The sequence below is a fragment of the Pholcus phalangioides genome, unplaced genomic scaffold (assembly GCF_987345545.1).
Source record: "Pholcus phalangioides strain wild (caught in Gottingen) unplaced genomic scaffold, Ppha-v1.0 ptg000015l_1, whole genome shotgun sequence".
Classification (NCBI taxonomy): domain Eukaryota; kingdom Metazoa; phylum Arthropoda; class Arachnida; order Araneae; family Pholcidae; genus Pholcus; species Pholcus phalangioides.
The window spans coordinates 114366545-114391306 of NW_028301608.1; the positions used below are offsets into that span (position 1 = coordinate 114366545).

The 24762-nt window shown below is 33.9% G+C and overlaps 1 protein-coding gene across 2 annotated transcripts in view; it reads right to left on the minus strand.

Moving 5' to 3' along the window:
* Positions 1-1296: 1296 nt before the first annotated feature.
* mbc (dedicator of cytokinesis protein myoblast city) overlaps positions 1297-24762 on the minus strand; it is a 56790-nt gene continuing 33324 nt past the window's right edge. Inside the window, exons 23-41 of one of the 2 annotated variants that reach the window (XM_089245182.1) lie at positions 24555-24734; positions 22920-23026; positions 22539-22762; positions 22237-22430; positions 21823-21895; positions 21314-21414; positions 21044-21102; positions 19799-20001; positions 13471-13556; positions 13193-13349; positions 9976-10995; positions 8910-8999; positions 8375-8506; positions 8119-8249; positions 7838-7867; positions 6204-6447; positions 3789-3900; positions 3213-3400; positions 1297-2177 (exon numbers count right to left, since the gene is read on the minus strand). In XM_089245182.1, coding sequence (XP_089101308.1) covers positions 2028-2177; positions 3213-3400; positions 3789-3900; positions 6204-6447; positions 7838-7867; positions 8119-8249; positions 8375-8506; positions 8910-8999; positions 9976-10995; positions 13193-13349; positions 13471-13556; positions 19799-20001; positions 21044-21102; positions 21314-21414; positions 21823-21895; positions 22237-22430; positions 22539-22762; positions 22920-23026; positions 24555-24734 — 3481 coding nt within the window. In that variant the 3' untranslated portion in view covers positions 1297-2027. The remainder of the gene's footprint in view (positions 2178-3212; positions 3401-3788; positions 3901-6203; positions 6448-7837; positions 7868-8118; positions 8250-8374; positions 8507-8909; positions 9000-9975; positions 10996-13192; positions 13350-13470; positions 13557-19798; positions 20002-21043; positions 21103-21313; positions 21415-21822; positions 21896-22236; positions 22431-22538; positions 22763-22919; positions 23027-24554; positions 24735-24762) is intronic. The other variant, XM_089245181.1, reaches the window with a different exon arrangement.

The window sequence follows — 24762 nt, forward strand, 5'->3', positions numbered from 1 at the left end:
TATTTCATATCTTCAAAAAGGGTGGTTGATGACGTAATCAACCTTCAAAAGCCCCCTCCCCACTTGTCATCAAATCCGAACCCCCCCCCCTCGATGCTGACGTAATACTTGAATGACCCCTTAGCATTAAACTGAACAGTTTGGACATTCTAGGAGCTTATCTTTTCCACCTGCATGTATCAGAGCCAGAAATGAGCTGACCAAAATACAAATGGATAGAGACATTTGTGAGCTTGACTGAGTTGTGTCTACACGTGACACTTTGTTTTATACATATATTATAAAACAAAAATATATTCAGTATCTCATCCTCCTGTAAATTCTCATTAATCCGATGTTGAAGCTGTTCATTTTAGCCTTCTATAAGTTTCTATTTTATAGTGCCCATTGGTGTTTAAAAAACTTATCTTTAAATTTTGAGCAGTTTACCTGGAACAAATTAAACAATTTTTCATAGAAACCTACAGTAAAACGTGTTTCAGCTAATAAAGGTTTTAGCTAATGTACTTGATTCCAGAACGAATTATCTTCGTTAACCAAAGTCACTGTACTTTGTAGTTGAAGAGATTTCTCATAGCATTAATGTGCATTAAATTATGTTTCATCTATAACTGATATAAAAAAAACTCCTTGTAACTATTATTTTCTTCAGTCCCATGAAAATCATTGTGTAGAGAGATTTCACAGTATCAAATAAAAAAAGAAGCTTAACACTTCAATATCATAACCTCTAAAACAATTTGCAAATTGAAAAGAAAGACGATGCATTGAGCAAATATAACATACATTCATTTTAAAACAGCATTACACAACATGAAGTTCAAAAATTAATCAAATATGTCTTTCTTTGATGTAGAGATGAATTTTATGCACCACAAAAGAAGTAGTATTATGTTCTAATTTCATTCAGGGTGCGATTAATTGTAAGCACATCACAATAACATGTATGTCTAAAATTGATTCTGAAAAAATTTTTGCAGATATGTTTACACTTAGTGATATAAAATATATAAATGCAATGAGCATTAAAAGTGACTAAAAGCATGCCATTCATGGCCATCCTTCTAAATACATGAAAATGCAATCTCCTTTTGATGCTGTAATTTTTTTTTACAAAATTTAATTTGAAATTTTTTTTCATGCTCACTCCTTTACACGGAACACCATCAATTGAGATCACTAAAAATGAACATGGAAAAATAATTTTTGAAGAAAACTATTGACAGCTCATTACTACACAGACAAAGCAGCATGACTGTACTAATAGAGAGAGAGTTAGCTATTTAATATTTAAAAAAAAAAGACTAAAATTTATGACTGAAAATATATGTAAAAAAATATGGGTCAGTTACATTTCAATTGTAATAAAAACAAATGTCCGGATAATATGTACACAGTTTTGATAGGGACATCAAGAACCACTTACGTTTTCTTTATTCCCTGATACAATACCATACATTCAATCAGTCCAAGTTTTGTTCACACAGTCAATATTAATGTTTAATTTACAATCGTCCCTCATTTAAAACATATCATTTCTGTTCATTTCACTTTGAATAAAAATATAGTACATTGCATACTGAAAAATACATATTCAATTTTGTATAAATATATACATTTTTCTTTAAATGCTAAGAATAAGCCATCTTCTGTATTGCAAAATTTATATTCACTTGTGAATTATCATTTATGGCAGCTATATCAAGTTCTTAACAAAATGAACAATAAAAAAATAACACAACTCTCATATGTTGCATTCTTCGCCGTATGCATTTTGTATATTATTTTAGAATTTCTTAAACACTGTTAAAGGAGACCAGTGATGTTTCAAACTTCACACAAACAGCAAAATATTTATATACACTGTGCAAATATGAATTAGCAAGATGAAATTTCCCTATAACTCAATGGATGACTGAACGCAAGTTGGAAGTAAAATCCATTTCAAAACAAAAAATGTGAAATGATATTGTATATAGAGGAACAATCACAGATGTGTAAGCACAATGTTTTGGCATGATATCCGACTAGGGCGTTGATGCTAACAATTTATCAGCTTCTAAATCTGTAATACAATCCCTTTGGATCTCTTCTGTAATGGCATCTGATAACCATTCATCTGAATCTTTTGAAGGCACTCCATTATTGCTTTCCTTCACAGGCAAAGGAGGTGGTGGCTGAAGAAGAAAATTTATATATATTCACAACATTAAGATATTGACAAGATGAACATACTTGAACATGGAAAAGAAAATAATGTTTATTGATAAAATTTGGTCGAGACAAATGGGTAGAACAGATAAATAATTTTGAAACTACAAAGGCTTTCATTCATACAAAATAAAGGGAGCTAAACCCAATTCTTCACATTGAGCAATTTTTATGCTATGCATCACTGAAAGCTACATGGAAAAAATTCAATTAATATTATCATTTCTAGTTATTATTATTTTTTTTTTTTTTGAGTAAAAACAAGATAATTAAGTTCCTTTTCACCAATATTTTTGAAAAATTTAATAGAATATTATAAAAACACAAAAGCTTCTACAAGCAATGTTATAATTTTTTTTTTATCTGAGCAGACCTGCTTTCTCTGCGCATGGAATAGCAATACATCCCTAATACATAAATAGTATATTAAGTGCTTCCATGAAATTTGAAGCATTATCATTGCACATGGTCACACAAGCATACAGCTTAACATAAACTTTGTTTATACGCATTAATGGTCTGAACCATGGGTTCTCAAATTTTCCACCAGCAGAGGCAAAATGCCCAACTTTTTCCTTTCAAAGCTTATCGGTGACTTCCCAGAACAGTTTAACAAAGAATCTCTTCAAAAAGCTTTTGTCACGGCTGAAGCTCTGAAGCACCCCTGACAAAAGTTGGAACAGTTTGAGAACCCCTGGTCCAGACAAATGATTGCACGAGTGTAGCATGTGCCTCAGTAGCAACATGAAACTTTAAAGCCTCTGGCATACTTAGGCATGAACATTAAAAGGTTTTTTAAAAAATGGTATTTAAAATTAGCAAATTTCCTAACTTCATCACATTGAAAAACTCATTAAATCGGTGTGACAACAAATAACACACAAGAAAATAATATTAAAATTTGATGAGGTAATCAAAAAATGCATTGGAGCAAAATAATTTTATTATGCCATAAATATTAGTATATGTCTGTTACATTTTTGGAAAATCCACAAACTTACTTTATTTTTAACTCTTCCAGAAAGATAACTTTTCCTGGGCATGCTATTGAAACTTGCATCACCAGTAATGTTCATGTAATCAGCATAAGCTTGCTTTTGTGGCAATGGGGGAGGTGAAGGTTCTCTCTGCGTCACATCATCATACAATGCAAATGGTGTGTTTGGCGCAGATTGAGATAAATCTGTAACTTATAAAAGTCAAATTTGGCAAAGAGTTTTGGTGATTGGAAATGTCAAAAAACATTTTTATGCAATTTAACTGCAATCTAAGATGCATCTTGATATTGATTTATGTTTCAATGCAGAATATACGAGTATGAATCTCAACTTTGTTTTTATATCTCCAAAATACAATCTACAGAAACAATATACTAGATCAAATGCAATAACAAACCTTAATTTCCGATAACCAGAAATTTTAATATGCATTAAATGGATGTTTTCTTTTTTTGTGAAAGGGAAAACATTATCAAATATAGCTGTTTTAAATATTTGCTATTGTGAATCACTAGGTTACATGGAAAAAAAATTTCAGACATTAAAAAATTCAATTTTTTTTTTTTTTTAGATACTCACTATGAACTGTTGTCCTGGAAGGCGACAAAGTAGTATCACTTGGAAAATGCCTACTTGATGGACGACTATGTCGTTTCTCTGCTTCAGATCTTAAGGGCCGGTGAGGAGTAAGCTGAACAAATTGAGAAATAAATGTTTTCCTAGAGACACATATATATTTGCCACAAAATGCTAGATCCTTGGAATCATGAATTAACTCTCCAATAAATTATTCTTTGTTTTAACCCTATTGGAGGATTTTTGCGGTATTTGCTCCTTTCTCATAATTCTGATTTAATCTAATGTGATTTACCCCTATTGCCAAGAAAAAGAAACCTATTTTTCCCTATTGCAAAGTAAGTGAAATTGATTTTTCCCTAGTGGAAATGAAAAACAGATTTTTTTTCACATTAGGTTGTGTTTTTCAATACTCTTCAGAGTTTTTCTCAGATTTTTTTTTTTGCGCATTTATAACAACTAATTTCCTGCATAAAATGAGCAGTACTGATATTTGTGTGATTTGTGAACAATAATCAATGAAGCAGATGTAAAGTTTTGCAAAATGAAGGAGATGGTATAAAGGAAGCCAGGCTGAGCTGTAAGAGCAATGTAGTTGCAACTGCTGGAATAAGTGTGCTGTTCATGTTTTGTGTTGGCAGACATGTAGAACTGATAAAAAGAGCATTGAAATTACAAAATGAAAGGCCAGCCGAGAAAAAATACCAAAGAAAAGTGTTCACTTACTGTAATCACTACAGAAGACGAGGTTTTTTTGTTCAATTATACAAATACAACGCCACAACAGGCAAAATGCCCATCGAGGTGACTGATAAAAAGATGGCCATAAAAATATGGATGTCATATGTTTCAAAAAAAAAAACAGCAACCCAATTAAAAATGCAATTAACACAAATTATAAACAAATTATATACAAATTTTCATTACTTTTAAAACCTAGGTTGTCCTATATGTGTGGACGAATATCTAAATAAAAAATGTCACTAAAACTAAATTTATTAATTCAACTCTGTGGGTACTTGTACACACACTGCACCCCCGAATCTGATGTCACTGTGTCTGGCCCAGGGCTCTGAATCGACAGGGGCCCCCAAAAGTAATGATAACTTTCACAAATTCTGAAATTATATCTTTTAATAATATTCAAAATTATGAATCTGGAACTATTTTTCTAACTAGTTTTCGATTGTTTTATTCATCATTTTTCAATTATTTTACTGCCTGATTCTAAATTTTTTATTAATACTGAATTTTTAATGAAATCCAAATTCTTAACTTCAATCAGTCATAATTATCATAAGTTCTGAAGCTATTTCTTAAATTAATTCCAATTTTTCTTTTTTTGCCTCTTTTAAGGTGACATTTTTAAATTCAGATATTCGTTCAAGCGTATCGAGCGACTTATGTTTTTGAAGTAGCAAAAATTAAACATAAACCTCCTCTTGCAGCGAATACAGTAAGCAAACACTTTTCCTTAGTATTTTTTCTCAGCTAGCCTTCCGTTTTGTCATTTCAATGCTCTTTTTATTAGTGTACATGTCTTCCAACACAAAACATGAAAACTTATTCCAGCAGTTGCAATGACATTGCTCTTACAGCTCCAGCTGACTTCATGTATACCATCTCCTTCATTTTCTGAAACTTTAAATCTGCTTCGTTGTCTGATTTTTGTTCACAAATCACACAAATCTCAGTACTGTCCATTTTATGCAGGGAATTAGTTGTTATAAAATGCTCAAAAATCTCAGAAAAAACTCTCACGAATATTAAAAAACACAACCTAACCCAAAAAATTGTTTTTTTTCATTTCACGATAGGGAAAAATAGGTTTCTTTTCCTTCTCAATAGGGGGAAAATCACAAAGGATCATGAGAAAGCAGCAAAAAATCTCAAAACTCCACCAATAGGGTGTGAATCATTTTTTTCCCTACGAAGGGAAAAAAAAGTTTTTTGTCTGGTATCTTTAATCTTGCAAACGTAACCAAGATTTTAAAATCTGGTTTTAGGAATGTTCCTGGGGTCCGGTTTTGTCTGATTTTGTATATATTGTTCAATAATGATTTCTAATTAAAAAACAATTTACAAAGCTTCTGTTGCAATTTTGCTGGAGTTAAGGCTATTTTTGTCTTATTTTGCCTGGACTTTATATCAAAAATACAGCAGCATAATAAAAGGAATAAAAACCAATAGTTTGGAGGAAAAAAGCTAAATTCTCAGTTTTTACTAGAACACATACCAGGATCTGAAAACAAAATGACTTCACCACTACTGGAAATATAATGATTCATAACACTAAGTAAAAGGAAAGTATTTTACAATTTTACATTATGTCCCTGACAAATTCCAGAAGTTCATTGATATTTTACATCCTACCAGACCGATAATCATAAAACTACATTGTTAAGATTAAAAATTTACCTGTTCACTCAATTCTATGACTGGTCCACTCTCTGACTTTGTAAGAAGTGGTGAAGTATCATACCATTGTGAATGAGATTGGACATCACTGTTCTGCTGGGACGCAAGAGATGAACCGGAATTGCGTCTAAGAGATAAAGTGGAAGAACTATCACGACTTTTACGACTAGTAGTTTTTGATGCTGAGCTTGCACTTGGTTTCACAAAAATTGATGTGCTTCTCATTCCAGGACTTGGAATAATACTAAATGAAAGTAATGGGAGGAAATGAAATGAATGAAAGTAAATCAATGAATGCAACTTCCTTATGGAAGGAGATTAGCTCAATGGATAGATATGTGACAATATACTACAATAACTACCCATTTAATAACACAACATATGATTGTTTAGAAATGGCGGCAAATGCAACAATCTACTTCATAAGGCTGCCTGATGGGACATTGTGTCCCTTGTGCTAGAAATGTGTTCATGTCTTGTCTATATAGTTTTTGTTTTGGCTTCAAAGTGTGTTTTGTGAGGTTTTTTTAATAAAAAAAATTATTTTTATAGTATTACACATAGTAAGACCATGATTATCTGCACCCTGAGGTTCAGATTATGCGAGGCACTTTTGATGAATTGATCTTAAGAGATTAAATGAATGCTGCAGAATGTAACAAGCTCAACAGAGTTTGAAGGCTTATACCAGTGTTTACCAAAACGAGTAAGCGATATTGTTCTTCAGTGAAGGGAATATGGAGCCCACCCAATTGATGGTAGAAGCTGTAGATACAAAATAGGATCTTGTGGGTTGGGATTGTCAGGGAAGAAAAATTTTGGAAGACTGCACTGGATAAAAATGTTGAACCTGTTGCTTGTGAGCACCATGATGGTTCCTGATGCATTTTAAAATATTTGATCACAAGAGAAATTGAAAGATTATTTTTAAAACACTGTCATATATGTAATCCTTGAAATATCATAAACTGTAAACACATTAAAGTACTTCAAGTAAGTTTATTATTATTTATTCATATTGATCCTAAATCGACATTTCTCTTGCATTGTATAATTGAAAATAACTCCAAAGAAAATTCAATTTCAATCTCTCTCATTTATGCATTTATTCATTTCATTTAATTTCAAAATCTGTAAGATTTATACTATACATGATTTGGGTTATCCGAGTTAATGTGGTCTGGTCCACATTAGCTCAGATAATGGGAGTTCTACTGTACTACATGATAATATACCGATGCAACTTCATATAGAGTATTATAAATTGTCACCTCAAGAAACATGAGCAGAATAGTGAGTAACATACTATTTGAATGAAAAAAACTTTTTTTTAATGTGTACATTTGAACAATTCAATTGCTATTTCATTTGATAACTATTGTCTACTCCCCGATAGTACCATACTCATACAAATACAAAGGCCATAACAGGCAAATTGCTCGTTGAGGTGGCTAAAAAAGATGCACATAAAAAATATGACTGTCAAATATAACTTGACTTGTACTTGATGCCTCAGTTTGCTCAACTTAAAACAATCATTAATTGCATCAAAATACCCATACATCCCCCCCCCCCCGTTAAATAAGAAGTTGATGTTTTTCAAGTTTTGTGAACAAAAACATAATTTTTCATACCTTGCAGCAGATATTGTTCGCCTTGGTTTTCTAAAAAAACAGTTGAAAAAACAGTGTCAATCAGATAAGTACAAAAACAAAAAACATTTGAGTACATAAGCATCAATATTGTATGAAACCCAAGAAAGGCTAAAACTTGTACATTTTTGCTACAAACTTTTCAAAAATTGTGATTTGATTAACTAGCTATTAATGTTTATTATAAATATGTAACACATTTATGCAATCACCCACAGACATCAGATCATATGTCTAAAAAAAAAAACTTGTATAAAACTCACATATCGATAAGACTTGAAAAAGCATCAGACAGCTTATCAGCATCACTGTTTGACTGCTGGTTTTTCTGTTGCCTGTTTCGTGCCCATCTTGAAGTGACTGCAAGTCGTTCTTGAAGTTCTCTGGGTGTAGGCTGCAAAAATTTATTTCCTTGATCTTGTTGTTAAACTAATACAGATTTTTATGTAGTTATTTTAGTTAAACGAATGAATGCAACATGAACAAAAACTAAAATAATATAGAAAGAAAAATAATTACCCTTTTTCCATATTTCTCTTCAATGCTTGCCCGTAAATTTCGAAATGATTCCTCCAAGTGTTCATGAAATGGCTTTAAATTTTCTGGGGCTTTCATCTTATGTATCAGTATGCCTGCTTCCAGAAGGGGTACCTAATAAAAAAAATTATCTTTTTCATCAAACAGTCAAAATAACAATATGCACCTGTCGCTGATAAGACATTCATTCTCTAAATTTATCTCATAATTTTACACCGTGGCAGTTGTGAAATTAATGCGCATAATGAAAACTTTTTTCAAAACTTTTCATATAACTCTGCATATTTTAGTCTTTCAATGAAGTAAACATCTATAACTAATAAAATTATTTTTTTTTTCTAAATTAATATTTGTGTTTCAGTAAATTCTCTACTTTAATAAAACCCATACACAATGAAAAATGAAAAAAGCTCTATGGTAAGAATTCATTGCATAAATAATGCACATCCTACAAAATTCACCAAGTGTCGACAAAAATTATTTATTTTTTCATAAAATGCAGAATAAAATCATTTACTTGACAAGCAATCAAGTCTTTCAATTTTTGTATATTTTCAGCATCTTTTCGAAAAGGATTCTTTAAAGCATAGTCTTCAGTGAAAAAGGCCTAGATCAAAACAAAATGTATCAAGAAATTTCAAAAGAAAAACTATTGAGGGAAAAAAATTTTGTGCAATTATACAATAAAAACAGTAAAAATATGGATGAAGCAAGAAAATAAATAAATTATAATACTATGAAGCCCTGGTTGAGAAAACTTGTTAAACCTCGTTATTGAAAGGGCATTTCTAGGTCGAGAGTCAATCAAGCTCCATTTGAGACAATTGCTGTTCATTTACTCTTTGCAATGTCAACAAAACAGAAAAGATTGGGCTCAAAAGTGGATGAAAAAAAGTTTTTTTGAATGAAATTAATGTGTGAATTCTCAAAGACATAAATTGTCAAAAAGTATGGGATTCCAAAAATTATATTGGGTCCTCTAATCAAAGATAATTTCTACAGCAAGTGGTTCCAGCAACATTCTACCATCCTGAAAATATTTCTGAGAAGCAAGATTTGTGTGAAATGTTATCCTAAATCCATTCCATGGAATTTTATATTTACCAAAATGTTGCGATGAAGCAAGCAAAAATAACTGATTTTTATGGTAATCATAAATAAAAGGTATTTTGTGAATATCTCAAATTTTTTTTATATGTGCTGTAAACTTTATATATATATATATATATATATATATATATATATTTTTTTTTTTTTTTTTTGTCTTCCATTTACGAACTAATTATCAAGTCTGTACAGGTTCATAAAAATGAGCACCGACTATAATAAGCAGCAGCAAACAAGTGAAACAAAGTTATGAAAACACTTGAATATTGCTCTAAAGAATTCTTAATATTTTTTCCCCGTGATATGATAATTTTAAACATGTTTCATCCATGCTATTTTGCATGTAGTGGTTTTAATTACTTGAAAAATATATATTAACTTTTTATAATATAAACTGTATAAAATTGAAATATTTTTTAATAAAATTTGCCTCCTCAAAAATCAAAGAGATATACATTCAGCATATTATAAAGTACCTTTTCATAATTGATAATACCACCCATGACTGCTGCATCTACAACACCATTCAGAAGCATGCTCAGAGGGTTAATAGGTAGAGACTGGTCAGCTCTATGCTGCAGCACAACTTTCAGAATTTTGTTATTCGTGCTTTCCATGGTTTCTATTGCATTCTCCAGGGGACTAATTTCGATAGTTTGATCAGAAGTCACTGGAAACCAATGGAGTATTCCAGGTAATGGATATGATGTCGTTAATGTGGTTCGTTCGATCCACATAGTAGCAAATTCATTATCAGAGTCTTTTTCTCCCCGTCGTACAGGGCGACTATATACAAACTTTTGTACTTCATTTACTTTATAATACTTTAATATTTGATCATGAATACTCTTATTCCAGAAGTGTTCTCTCTCGTGCATCATGGGATCAATTTTATTTATCTGTAAATATTGTTTTTCTGATTCCTTGATATCATCACCGGGTTGTGAGAGAGTTGTCATCACATGAGCCATTGGATACCTGTTCGACAGCCTAGCAGAAAAATCGCTTAATCTCTCATATTCTTTTCCACGATAGACAAACACTTTGTTTTGAAGAAAAGCTAAGAATCCTCTTCCGTAGTACCCAACTCTGAAATATTCAGGCTCAGGACGTACTTGTTTCATGATATTGTCATAGAAAATAGACATTCTCTTCAGGAGTGCACTAAGTTGAATGTAGTCATAAACTTCATTCTCGTATTGTGACACAAGCTCTTTGCACATAACTAGTCCAGCTTCCCACAACTTACCCTTGTCAAAGTAATTGATTATGTCATAATACAGACGCTCTTTTAATTCTCTGTGAGTCTCACACTGCGGGTACTTATCATTTTTCAGTAACTGGGGCAAAGGGTCTTCACTCCACTTTAACAGTTTTGCGTGTAGTTTCAAAGTAAAAGCTGCTTCTACATAGTTGTCACACTCGAGATGCAGATCGCACAGCTTATACAAATAACGAATATACATTTCTCTGCGATTTATTTCATGATAAAATTCCTGAAATTAAGAGAAAAAATTGAATTAATCAAAACTGGGACTACAACAAATATCTATAGTATTATAAGTATTAATAATTTGCAGTATTAAAATTTTATTCTCATTTAATCATAATGCTATTCTGAGACAAAAGTGCTCAACCTTTAGGAGGGTGTGGGTCACTTCATTGGTTTGAAAACATGTCATGGACCACTTGAGTCATCTGGAGCAGGTCTGCGGGTCACTTAAATGATCAGTAAATAAGCCATGAGTAACTTAAGTGATCTGTAAATGTGAGTGGTCTATAAATGTGCCGCTGGTGGCTTAAGTGATCTGTGAATGTGCCATGGGTGACTTGAGTGATTTGTAATAGTGCTGTGATCCACTTCAGTGATGTGAAACTGCACTGCGGGCTGCTCAAATGCATTGGAATTGTGACACAGGTCACTTAAGTGATCTGTTAATGTGCTCCGGACAACTTAAAAGATCTGTAAATGCTCAACAGACTGCTTAAGTAAATGTGCTGTGGGTCACTTGACGGATTTGAATCTGTGTGGAATCACACTCAGGTCATCTGTAAATATGCAGCGGTTCACTAAAGAGATCACAAAAATGTGCCACTTAGTTCATTTTTAAAAAGTTCGGTTTGGGACTACAGGCTACATCAGATGACTTCGAGGGCCACAGGTTGAGCATGTATGTTCTAAGCCAAGTAGATCAAATTTGTTTATGATACAAAACAAATTCAGATAGATTCATTCTCAAAGCTGTATTTTTTTTTTCATAAAACTAAAATTTTCAAAAATCATCGCTTAAAAGAGATTTAAATAATTCTACTAACAAAATGTTAGTAGAATTGAAGACTGGAAATTGAAAATGCAGTAAATAAAAAAAAATTTCCTGCATCAATATGTAGTAAATACCAAGGTTTTCAACCTGGGAAATGATGTAAGTGTCCAACTCACTCTAAGTAGTTGAAAAACAGGTTGGTAGATGTCATCAGTGACATAAGTACCACAAGGAGTAACCTGGGGAAAGCAGGAAGTGTCATGATTACCCTCGCACCCATTGTCACTTTATGACCACTTGTAACATATTCATAGACCCCTGACAGAAAAGGTCATGATCTAGTCATTTTTATGTAAAGAAAAGTGTATTTGCCTTTTTTCATACCTTCCTGGATCAGTCTAGTTGATAACATGCAGGCAATCACAGCCAATCAACGTTACTAGGTTTCAATCACAATCTTTCAATAATATGACACTGTATGCAAATTGGATTGACCTTGAAGCTGATTGGCTCCTGTGGGCACATGTGTGCAGCAATGAATTTCCCTTTAAAAACCAGTTGTATGCTGTGTACAATTTCTATTCACTTCCTTTTATACCCTCTTGCAGTTATGATCTGAACGACACAGTAAAATGTTCTTGCACTTCCCAATCCTATAGATGCTATAATGAATAAAATGTGTTATATCTCACCATGGTGGTTGCCTCTCCACTCTTCCTGTGATGATTAAAAGGATATAGTTTCCGCACTAAAGTTCCTTCTGATGCCTTACAAATACAACGCCACAACAGGCAAAATGCCCAATGAGGTGGCCTCCATTGAGATCAAGCTTTGCTCCTGTCAATGATAATAACTGTAGGTCTCCTCCTCCTCAGCTGATTTTGGATTGATGTGACAGTGCTCTCTGACAGTTCTCAAGATGTCTGTGTAAAAGTTATACATGAGCTTTTTAATTGTTATGTGATTGTGGTTCCTGAGACGGAATGGACTTCCTGCTACATTCTAGTCTGACAGATGCTGATAGAGTGAGATATGATTTACTAAACTGTATTAGATGGTAATATTTAATCAATGTTAAAACATTTTGAATTCCTACATTGTATTAACGTGGAATCTAAATTGTTTATATAACCAAAATTTAATTGTAATAAATGTTCAAATAGAAAAATGTGTTATTTTTTATTGCTGCCCACCAATGATTTAATCTCTGGAAAATAAAAAAAATTAATAGGGAATGCAACTAGCTTAAACATCGCACACTGACTTGGAAAATGCAGAAAGTTGCAAAATTGCATGAAACTCATTTTCTGAGCTCCTGTAAGATATGCAATTTGGCACTTACTGCTTTTTTCATATTTCCAGTCTTCATTTCAAACATCATGATCTAATTCATAAATTTATGAAAAAAATATTAAAAAACAAAAATTACCAAAAGATTAACTGTACAGCTCATGCGATTTTCTTTATTCTCATCACTGACAATAGTTCTGTATTCAAGCAATCTTTTCAGCAAGCGAACAACAATCCTGACAAATTTCATTCCATCTTCATGCATAGTCTGGTGATCTTGGCAAAGGCTCCCAACACTTGAATAAATGAAATTAAGATATTTCCATGATAGTTCAAACATATTGATTGTAAATAAATTCATAAATTATAATACTTCAATTGTCAACATTATAATAATTTAATATAAAAGATACTCACATGTCACAAAACAATGTTTTATATTCCTCATCACCTCTGCCACCTTCAACAAGCACATCTAATTGAGTGATCATTTCATTTTCAAACTGTGAAGCAAATTTTAAAAAAGAAATAAATCAGCTATTATTCAAGTCCATTTAATAACAGATTTCAGACACTAACAGTTATACAGGGTGCATAGAAAAGTTTCTCCTGGAATAACTCGCAAACCAACCGTTAGTCCTAGAAGCGTATTTCTAATTGGAAAAAGTGACTAAATAATGTGTAGATCTCAGTTACATAGTTCATGTTGCAAGGGTTGCGTAGTTATTAAAATACAAAAATTAGCTTTTCTCTGGTCACCATGTTCTAAAACCTTATAAGAAATTTGTTGTCATGTCTCTTCAGAGCCCAACAAAAAAAATTCATATTTTCAAGTGCAATATTTGCTTAGATATTTGAATTTGAAAATGACTGAAAATAAAGGAAAGAACCACATAAATTAATGGACAAGCAAATTCTATGTATATGCAATTATATCTACAATTTATATGCTGTTCATATTTCAGCTTTTGAATTCAAATAGCTTCGCAAATATATCTCAAGCAAATACTTCACTTGAAAACATGGAAGTTTTTTTGTTGGTGTCAGGAGATATATTATACTCTATTATTTTTTTATATTTTGCACAACTTTCTCTAATGGAGTTTTTTAGAACAGGGTGACCAAATTTAAAAATTATTTTCATTTTAATAACTGCACAACCCCTTGTAATATGTATGATGTACCCGAGGTCTACACATTATTTGAAAACTTCTTCCAATTGAAAGTATGCTTCAATGATCAACAGTTTGCGAGTAATTGCAGGATGACTTTCCTATGCATCCTGTATAAAAGAATCTGTGGTGCAATAGTCAAGCAGTCACTTTACAAAATGTGCAAATAATACATTTAGGATTATATTTGTTAAGACATCAGGGGCACTAAATCGAGGAGGTTAAATTCTACAAGTAGTCATTTTACAAGGTTTAACTATGTAAGGATAATATGGAGAAATGACAACTGAAAATAATATAGCAGAAGATATTGATAATGAAAAGCTATGCATCATATTTCTATCCCTTGGCCTATTCATAGCAGCACTTACATTTCGAAAACATTTTGGAAGCTCACCATATTGTTTGATAATCTCTCTGATAAGTCCTTAAAATGAGCAAAGAATGAAACAAAATGCAGGACGTCACAGGTTTATTCACACCGAACAGCTATTTTACACATATTTACAGACAGCAATTTCACGAAATACACTAATCAGACAGCGGCCTACAAATAAGAGTTCTCACATTGAAGATAAAGTCCAAAAAAACGGAATCTACATTCATTGCCATAAAAATTTGCGCACCAAGAAATAATTGTGGGATTGAAACGAAAGTTGGCCTGAAGGTACATGTCGGGCAAATATGCAAATGATTAGAAATGCAGCGTGATTGCGCATTGCGTAATGCCACTAGAGGGCGTTGAACTTCGTTCTCCTTGGAGTATAAAACAGGTAAGCAGAGCTTGCTGGAGTGTATTTAATCGTTTGCAAAGGAAATGCTGAGGTAGACACGCTGTTACGCCGCCATCGAAGACCATATGAGCAGTTGTCAGAGTTTGATAGGGGAAAAATCATCGGGATGATGGAAGCTGGGTGGTCAGCTTGGCGAGTAGCTCGTCAACTAGCAGGGTTCATACAAAATTTTCAAAATGAAAAGTAAGGAGTTTCAAGCAGTTTTTAAGGAGTCATGGCAAACTTCATAACTTACAAGTTTTACAGCAAAAAAAAGGGGGGGCACATATGCAAATTTATTTTTAATTTGCAAACAAACTTTCCCTCTTCTCAAAAATATAGACGTAGAAGTGGTTCAAAAATTACAAGTTTTGATTTGTTACCCAGCATCATAAGAATACATAAAATAATCAATCCACATACATGCTTTCTGTCGTTCCCAAAGTATTCTAAAACTTTCAAGTTTCGGTCAAAAATATAACTCATAACAGCATCACATAAATTATAAAAATTCTAAAAGTGATATTCATTCCCCCTCCAATTATTCAAAATAAAAACCACAGCCGACAAAGATTTTTCTTACAAAATTACTTATATTTGCAGCAACTCTAGACACACACACACACTCAATTGCAGTAAGAATTTGCCACAAGCCACTTGAGGCAGGCCACATTTAGGCCAGGTGTTTGATCAAAAACTTATTTTTTTAATCCACAAAATATTTTTTAAAAGAATTGTAAAAATATTTTTTACAATTTCGAAACAAAATATCTTTATATGTTATCATAATCAATTTTTGTTAATTTCAATGCTATTTGAAGGCCAAGAACCCAAAATTGCTCAAGAAATTTATTGCGACCCTACCTCTCTAAGCCCTTGGTGACCCTTGACCCGCGGTAAACATTCGGCCTGTGCAGACCAAATGTGGCCCTGGCGTTATGATGTGGCCTGTCCCTAAATCTGTTTTTGTAACAATGAACCAAGTGACACATTTACAGATCGCTTAAGTGACTTATGGCACAATTCCAGACCACTTAAGCGATCTGTGGCACATTAAGCGATCCCTTGAGTGATATGTGACAAAGTTTTAGAGCATTGGTCCTGCCACCAGTGCGGTTCTACATCACTCAAGTTATCTGCGGCACATTCCCAGATTACTTAAGTGATCTGTGGCATACTCACGGATCACTTATATGATGCGCGGCACAGCTCCAGAGCATTTGGATCTGTGCATTTGGTAGTATTTGAAGATCACTAGAGTGGCTCTGTAGGGGACTCAATAGGGAGAATGTTAGTTCAGGTGCCTACAAACTAGTGAAAAGTTTTACTCGTTTTTCGCGCACCGAGTAAGACGCCATTAAGAATATTTCATATTTTTTATAAAGGGTGGTTGATGACGTAAGAATCATCCACCCCCCTCCACATCATAAAGTCAGCAAATCGAAAATCCCCCATCTATTCTGACATAATACTTGAATGACCCCTAACATGAAGATACCCGAAAGTTATTTTCTGAAGGTTAAAAAAAGTGGGTTCAGCTATAGCTGCTGATCGGCTCGTCCTCCCCCCCCCCCTTAAAACCAGACGTGGCTCGGGCTGTCACTTTTAAAAGCCGGGTTTTACTAGCAGGTTTTCTCTGCCATGCGCAACGTGAATCACCCAGCGCGACACGCCGTCTATTCATCAATATGAAAAGCAGTACGACTGTTTTCCTACAGAGCGCAATACGGTTTACGACAGCGCTTTACGTCGAGCGTGATTGGCAGACTGCTTCTGGAGGAGTTAAGCGTCGTGTGCCGCACGTTTCAGCGATCTTCCCTTCATTTTCGTGTTGTGTCTCTTCCCTTTAAACCGGAGCATGCAGCCGATAGAGTATATGATGCCAGGGTCATATACTATATAGCCGTCCTGAGCCGATGCGCCACGCTTGGAAAACGCAAATGCGTAACGTCATTATGTAACTCATTTCTGCCGACACGAAATGATCCAGTTAGGTTCACGCAGCGCAAAAAGCCTACTCCTAGGAAAACCTGGCTTCAGGGATGAACGCTCGTAACGGGATCCCAGGAGAGATAAACCCATTGTCTCTCATAGAATCTCTTGTGTGTGGATAGAGCCTGTTCCTCTTTTTTTTTTGCCTTTTTATTTACGGCAACCAATCTGCGAAACAGATTCGCTTTCCCCACTGGACTTCAATTTTTAGCACTTTAAGGTGCCGCGGCGAAAAGATACGCTTGTCGTCGTCCCTTACTCCAGTGGAACTGAAATTTTTTTTCCTTTCTTCTTTTTCAGTAGCGAGTTGTATTGTGAATAAAACACGTCAAAAAAACTGTGGAAAGCAGTGACATTTTGCGGTTTCTCGGAATTTTCGTAGTGAGATATTGGCTGTAAGCAAATGGGAAGGAGGGATAAAATAGGAATAGTAGGAGAAAATTGCAGTAAAAAAAAAGACGATTGCGGCGAAAGTAGGAAAAATAGGAAAGCTGCGAGGTCTGCACTCAGTACACTGCGTAATATAGAAGGTTCGAGACATCGTTTCGCCGCATAAGTAAAAACTTAAAAAAAACTTTCTCACCACTGGGCATGGGGGAATTTTCGGCTACTGGTTCAGCGGAGTGATGTCGTTCTCAGACCATCAATTTCCAATGCTGACCAGTTTGCGACATAGGCAGGAAAACACGTCAAAACTAGCGATTCGGTAAAAAATCATATTTTTAGAAGCAAAAGCGTATAATCGTATTAATTTACTAAATACGACTAAATCGTAATGGTTAGCAGGTATGCACAACCATTGGATGTTCCAATCCCATCCCATGCTTTCACATTTCCTATTACAAAGGGAGAGAGCGTTTCTTTTTCTCTTTTCTTCCTCTTTATATTCGGGGGAAGCTTCCTCTTATTTTTCTAGGCAATGCTATTCATCACCATGGGGAATGCCTATTCTAAGAAAGATCATCCCTTCAGAGAAAAAAAAAAAATGTTTTCAAGCGTGGCTGCAAAAAGTAAGGAGTTATAAGGGCCCTTCCAGAGGGAAATGAAAAGTTAGGAGTTTTTAAGGAGTTTGTAAGGATGTGCGAACCCTAACTAGGCCGTTCTGATTTTACTGTGAGGAGGTGTTGGGACCAGTGGACAGAAGAGACGTCATTTACACGGTGACCACGTTCAGGACGCACGCCCTCGACAGACCAGTCATCGAGAAGACCGTCACACCATCCGAAACGCACGCGTAGAGCCAACTGCCTCATTGGCAGCTATCCAGACACAGGCAGCAGCTTTACTACGGGCCCCTGTGTCTTCCCGAACCATCGCAAGGCGCCTGGCCGAAGGACATCTGGTATCGCGGCGCCTATTACGTGTGCTGCCAATGACACCCACCCACCAACGCCTCCGTTTGGAGTGGTGTCGAGCACGACGGGATTGAACTGCAACGGAATGGAACCAGGTCGTCTTCAGCGACGAATCGAGATTCAACTTGAGCAGTGATGACAATCGTGTTCGTGTGTGGAGGCCCCGTGGTGAACGCTTCAATCCTGCCTTCGCTTTACAGCGACACACCGCTCCCACAGCTGGTGTCATGGTATGGGGTGCCATTGCTTACGATACACAGTCACCCTTAATATTGATCCATGGCACAATGACAGCCCAGTGGTACGTCCATAACATCCTTCAGCCACATGTGTTGCCACTCATGGCAGGGCTCCCAGGAGCCATTTTTCAACAAGACAATGCTAGGCCACACACAGCAAGGATGTCACAAGACTGCCTCCGCCACATTACCACCCTTCCCTGGCCTGCTCTATCCCCAGATTTGTCACCAATCGAGCATATCTGGGATCATTTGGGATGGCAAGTTGGACACCCTACAAGGTTGGTCGAACTAGAGGCGCATTTACAGCAACTGTGGAACGAGATGTCTCAGGACATCATACGGAACTTGTATGCCTCAATGCCCGCTTGTATCGCATCGGGCATTCGCGCTAGAGGGGGTCCAACAAAGTACTAAAACTTCTGTTCATCTGTACTTTTTTCTGCAATAAATGATCCTTTTTCTTGGATTTTCTAATCACTTACTTATATCAACGTAGTACTTACATGTGTAAAATTTCGTTTCATTTTGACGACTTCTTCTGGGTGCGCAAATTTTTATGGCAATGAGTGTATATCTCTTTTGTTGTGGCATCACTTTTTATAGGTACAGGAGAAGCTTCGAGAAAAAGAAGATTCGAGAGAATTCTATTTCATAGTTCCGAATTGGTGACACCACTTGATGGGCAGAAAATTAACTTTTTAGAAGAATCTGGATGTTTCCAGTTAAGCCTTCACATCTCCCCTTTGTCAACAGGACACTGCTGACTTATAGCTGTCGCCAAACATGCCAAGTTTGTAAATTCTGAGGTGTTCTCAACAAAATGGGCTATCAATTATTTACAGGTAAAAAATTACAAATAATGAAACATAACCACTATTTACATAATTTCCGTAACAATATGTATACTAATGCAAAGTGTACATTAATTTTTGTTCCAAAATTGACATTCCCAAAAAATTGATTATGAACATTATTTAGTAACACTCAAATTAATTACATTTTTTTAACTATTCAGAATTGATTTTGAATATTTGAGGAAGTGTTTTTATTTAACAATTATTTTTTTGTAGCAGCAAAATGAACATTACTCAAATGGAAATTAAATTTTATCCTTTGAAATGTTGCAGTTACATTATTGACAGCAAAAGAATCTTGTGATACATGCTTTATAAAGAGATCACAGTATTTTTTTTCAATTAATGACAACCAACCTCATGAAAGTTGTACTTGATTTCCCTGCTATGCATATCCTCATGAAAAGAAACAGGAGGAGACGTGCGATGACTGTAAAATTCACATTGCATCATGTCAAAAAATATTGGTATTGTTGCTTTCCTCAGCTCAGACTCTGGAATGAGAGTCATCTCTAAAAATGGCCCAACCATACCTGGCACAAACTGAATTTTGTGCTGACCTGAAATAGAAAAAAATATGATATAATGCTGAAAAAAAATTATATGAGGGTTGTAACTAAAATAGCATAAACATAGTAGTACTTAAGTTTTTATCAAGCAGCAAAAAATTCCATTACATTCCTTCAATGTAGTCGCCAACAATACCATTGTTGTAATACAATTACCTTTAAAAAATGATTGAAAGCCATCAGATGTCACAAGCAAAGTGGCTTCTGATGATCACAGCAATGGAACACCCTATTTTGAGGTGAATAAACAATTCAATTCCAACCTGCACAAAATGCACAGGCTCATCACGCAACCAACCCCCCCCCCTCCCCCCCAAACAACATTCCTGCTTCATCACCTCACATAATCCATTCATAAGCATTTTTGCTATGTGGATGACTTTTATCTTGATTTAGGATCGCTTTTGAACTTCAGTCAGCATTAATAGTGAACACAACCCTCATATTTAACAGCAGAAACAGTGGGTATCATAAGGTTTGCACTCCCATCCAAATATTTCTAATAATTAAATTTTAATGAATAATCGGAGTTCATCAATTTTTACTATACAGACATTTTAGCAGGTATTTTGCAGTTTTGAGATATTCATGACTAATTCATATTTTTAAAAGTTAAAAAAATAGAAAAAGGAAATTCAATTTGTTTGTGTGTGTGTGCGCGTACACACTGCACCTTCTCCACACACACCACAAAGTATTTCAAATACAGTAAAACTCTCTATTTTGCAGACACCGGCAGGGCAAAAAAAATTTGTCTGTAAAAGAGGGGCAACTGTTAAGCAAGGGTTTGAAATGTATACTTTTATTGCACACTGGTAATTCATTATTTGGCCATAAAAGAGGGGTGACCTCATCTGAGATGTGTCTGTTTAAAGAGGTTGTATTGTAGATAGAGAATAAAAACATATCATTATTTAATAAATAAGAATCATTCTAATAAAAAAATGGATTTCTATTTTACATAGAAGATGTTACATGCCTCTGCAAATTATGGAAAACTTAGTTTGAATGACAAAAAAAAGTCAAATGTTACCTAAATTGAACCACATTGCTCTGATTTCAAAAGCTGTTTCTCTCCTCATATCTTTATACCTTTAGGAAAATATGTATAAAAAAATTGTTGTAAGGTCAACAAGTAGCCCAATCTGAAATCATTGATCAATTTAAAAAGCACAAAAAAATATGGATAATTTCATTCAGTAGAACAGAGGAAGTTTATCTAATAACAAACAGGAATTTCACACATAAATATTTGAAGGTACATTGAGTTCAATTTCTGAAACAGAAATTGTTTATTTGTTACCTTGATATAATTTTGTTGCTTTTATTATGGGAAAAGTTTTCAAGCTGCAGTGCTTCCTGAGTTAGAAATGAAATGGCACAATGAAAGAAGTTATTCCACACCTGAAAATAGAAGGTATAAAATATAAAACATTTATAACATTCCAAAATCAAATGACTTACCCGCAGAATATTTACTACTTCACAAAAATTTTACTCAGAATGGAAAGAAAATTTAGAAAATAAATTAATGCCCAGGACAGTGATTTCAAAATGATGTGCTACGAATTCCATCAAAAATGAAACAAGATATTCAGGGGTCAAAATTATTATATTGGAAGCAGTAATATGACTGTGATTCTCAACCACTGTGGTACAATTAATAAGTGTTATGGCCAAAGCTTCTTGACATACATCAACATGGTAAATAAAAATTTACAAATGAACTATGAATAAATTAATTTTTTTGCATACACAATGTCTGCCAATGTTTTCTTAGAATTGTTACATAATCATGTCAATCCAACTTACCTGGTACTCAAATGAATTAATAAAATGATCTCTGATTGTTATGGAGAAATGACGAAGTGCTTTTAAGATGACACTGAAAGTATAAAAGGAAAATAGTCATTCATACCAAACAATTATATTTTCTCTGAATTTATTTCTAATTCATCATTTCAAACAAAATAGCAATACATGATATTTACATCAATACTATCATGATTTTGCTGTAACATTAACTTTTAAACCATATAGAGATATACCTCTTAACACTCGCAAGGGAAAATCTTTCCTTTTATTCATGGTCAGAAATCAATAAGCGATGGAGAGCGATTGAAAAGGATTAAGCAATAATCATTTTAGTTTTTAATTTAGCTTATGATAATTTTTTAAATTAATTGATAAATTTCATGCATCAAAATAAGCTGAATCTTTTCATACCTATTTTGAAGCATGATCATCTCATTCCAATCAGATCTGTACACATTTTTACTGACTAGATCACGAAATACCAAAAGAATTTCCATTATAAAATCTAAAAGATCAGTCCTTGTTTGAAAATGGCTTATATATTGACTATAGTGATATGGTGTCATCTGCCTCAATATAGCAATCATGACAGCAACCACATTGCCCTAAAAAAAGGAAAAAAAAGTGGTTTTGAAAAAACTAAAGTCTATAATTAAAACTTTTAATGACAATTATTTATAAGAGTGCACACTTTATTAAACAAATCTATTTACCACAAGAGGATCATTTCTGTCCATATTAACAACACACTGTATCACAGTTCTCAGAACTATGAGGATTATTTCAGATATGTCAGAATGTGTTGGGCCTATGTCCCGCCTGTGCAGTACAATCGTAATATCACTCAAAATTTTCACACAAAGATCCATTTCATCATTTTGCTCGAGAAGCAGCTTAACTTGACTGCATATCATGGATAAAAGGACAGAACGACATTCTAAAAATACATTAGATAAAAACTTTAGTTCCAGTGAGGTAAAAACTTATTATTGTGATAACAATAATTTTATTATAAACAATATTACTTTAAAATTGTCAGAAATTTTGAAAGCTAAATGTATTTTGGAATTGAAAAATTGTAGTTTAAAATTTACCAGGAAGAAAGAACAAATCACTGTGAACCAAGTCATTGATACACATCATCTTCTGTTTCGTGAGGCGTTCTCTTGGAACATTATTGATTAAATTACACAGTAAGCAGCTGAAATGTATATATAAATTAAATAATAATCTTGAACAAAGCAGAAAAAATTAAAAACTTAAATCAAAATTTACACTAAAAAACTAATGCTGAAAATAAGTTACCACTATAACAATATATATAAAAACTAGTCAAACTGCAAAAAAAGAACAAAAAAAACAGGAGTAATTAACAGTAAGGAAAATGGCAAATATAATCACACAAAACGTTATAAAAATCTTCAAACCAGAACTCAAGGTCAAAAACTGATGAATATTCAACTATAATGTGCAGTAAAAAATTTGTTTTTCATTCAGAATGCAATAAAAAAATTGTAACTAGGGCCTCTACTTCAGCGCCTTATGCCACAGTGCATGAAATAAAGAAGCCAGGGTTGTTTCTGCATTGGTGTAGATGGTAGCATGCTTGTCCGTCATGCAAGAGGGCCTGGGTTCAAGTCCCGGCAGACACCAGATGACTTTTCTATCTGAGTTTACCTTGGCATAAAATCCAGAAAATATCTGTTTCCTTGATATCATTAGAATAAATAATACACACGAACAACAAATTGATTCACAAAAAGCAAGGTGTTGGAGAATACAGTCAATCGCTGAATAATACCTGTTCAAGGTATTATTCATGCTTCAGGTTTCATGCTGCTCCAGAACTTGAATTTTTATAGAGTAGTTTGATAAATAGAGTTAAAACAATAACTGAAAGTTTCTCATCTGCTGCTGCACATTTGACAAATCAAAATTTGACTGTAAATGAAAAAAAACCTTCATTTAACCCTTTGAAGCCCTATGCCAAGATGGACTCAACATGTTTTTTTAACAGCAAGTCCTATGTCAAGGTAGTTGAACATTGCAGATTCAAGTTGTTTTTAATAATAAGGACAGATCTGATAATCATTAACCAGTATAACAGCAAACAATCTTTATAAGAAAAATTTGCTGGAACAGTTTTGAAAAACCTTTGGACTGCAGAGGATTAAAAAAAATCCCTATTCAACAAAGAGTAACAAATGGAAGAACAGCAATGTAGGTACCCAAAATGTATAGTGTAGACAAGTAGCAATATGAGCTAGGTGCATTTCACAAGTATATGAAGTTCCATCCTCAGTAGCAAAGTAAAACATGAAACATAAATACAACTAATAAATCCTCTCATAGTGGAGGTTCCTCACTTGTCAAGCTGAAATTGTCAACCTTGAAGATGAAGAATGGCAAAACCAATTGCAGAAGATAAAATTATGATGATGATATAAAACATAATCATATGTGTCATCTTGTACCTTATTTTTAATGTTTGGCATATTTCTATGTTGCTAAGAAGAAAACTTCAGAGTTCCGAAACGCATGCAAGTGCACATAAGGAGTCCTATGTTCTGTTCTTCTATTTATTCCATCACTCAAAGCATAATCTCTATTTTTACAGAGTAACAAATTTTATTTCTTTGAACAATTTATGATTACAATAACTAGATAATTCTCAAACATCAGGAACAATCTCAAACAACATGGAAAACAAATAAACAATTATAACAAACCTCAAATCTTTTCCATCAAATACACTTATAATATCGGGTATGGCAAATGGCAAGTATTTCAGACATGCTCCCTGTACCAGAAGAGTGGAATCAGTATCGTAGAGCATCATTAGAGCCAAAGCATTTAGGAGCTGCTTCAGTGAAATTTCAAACTGCTGCTTTCCTTTATCTTCATTCAAACTGAAGAAAAGAAATTATGCAGATTTAA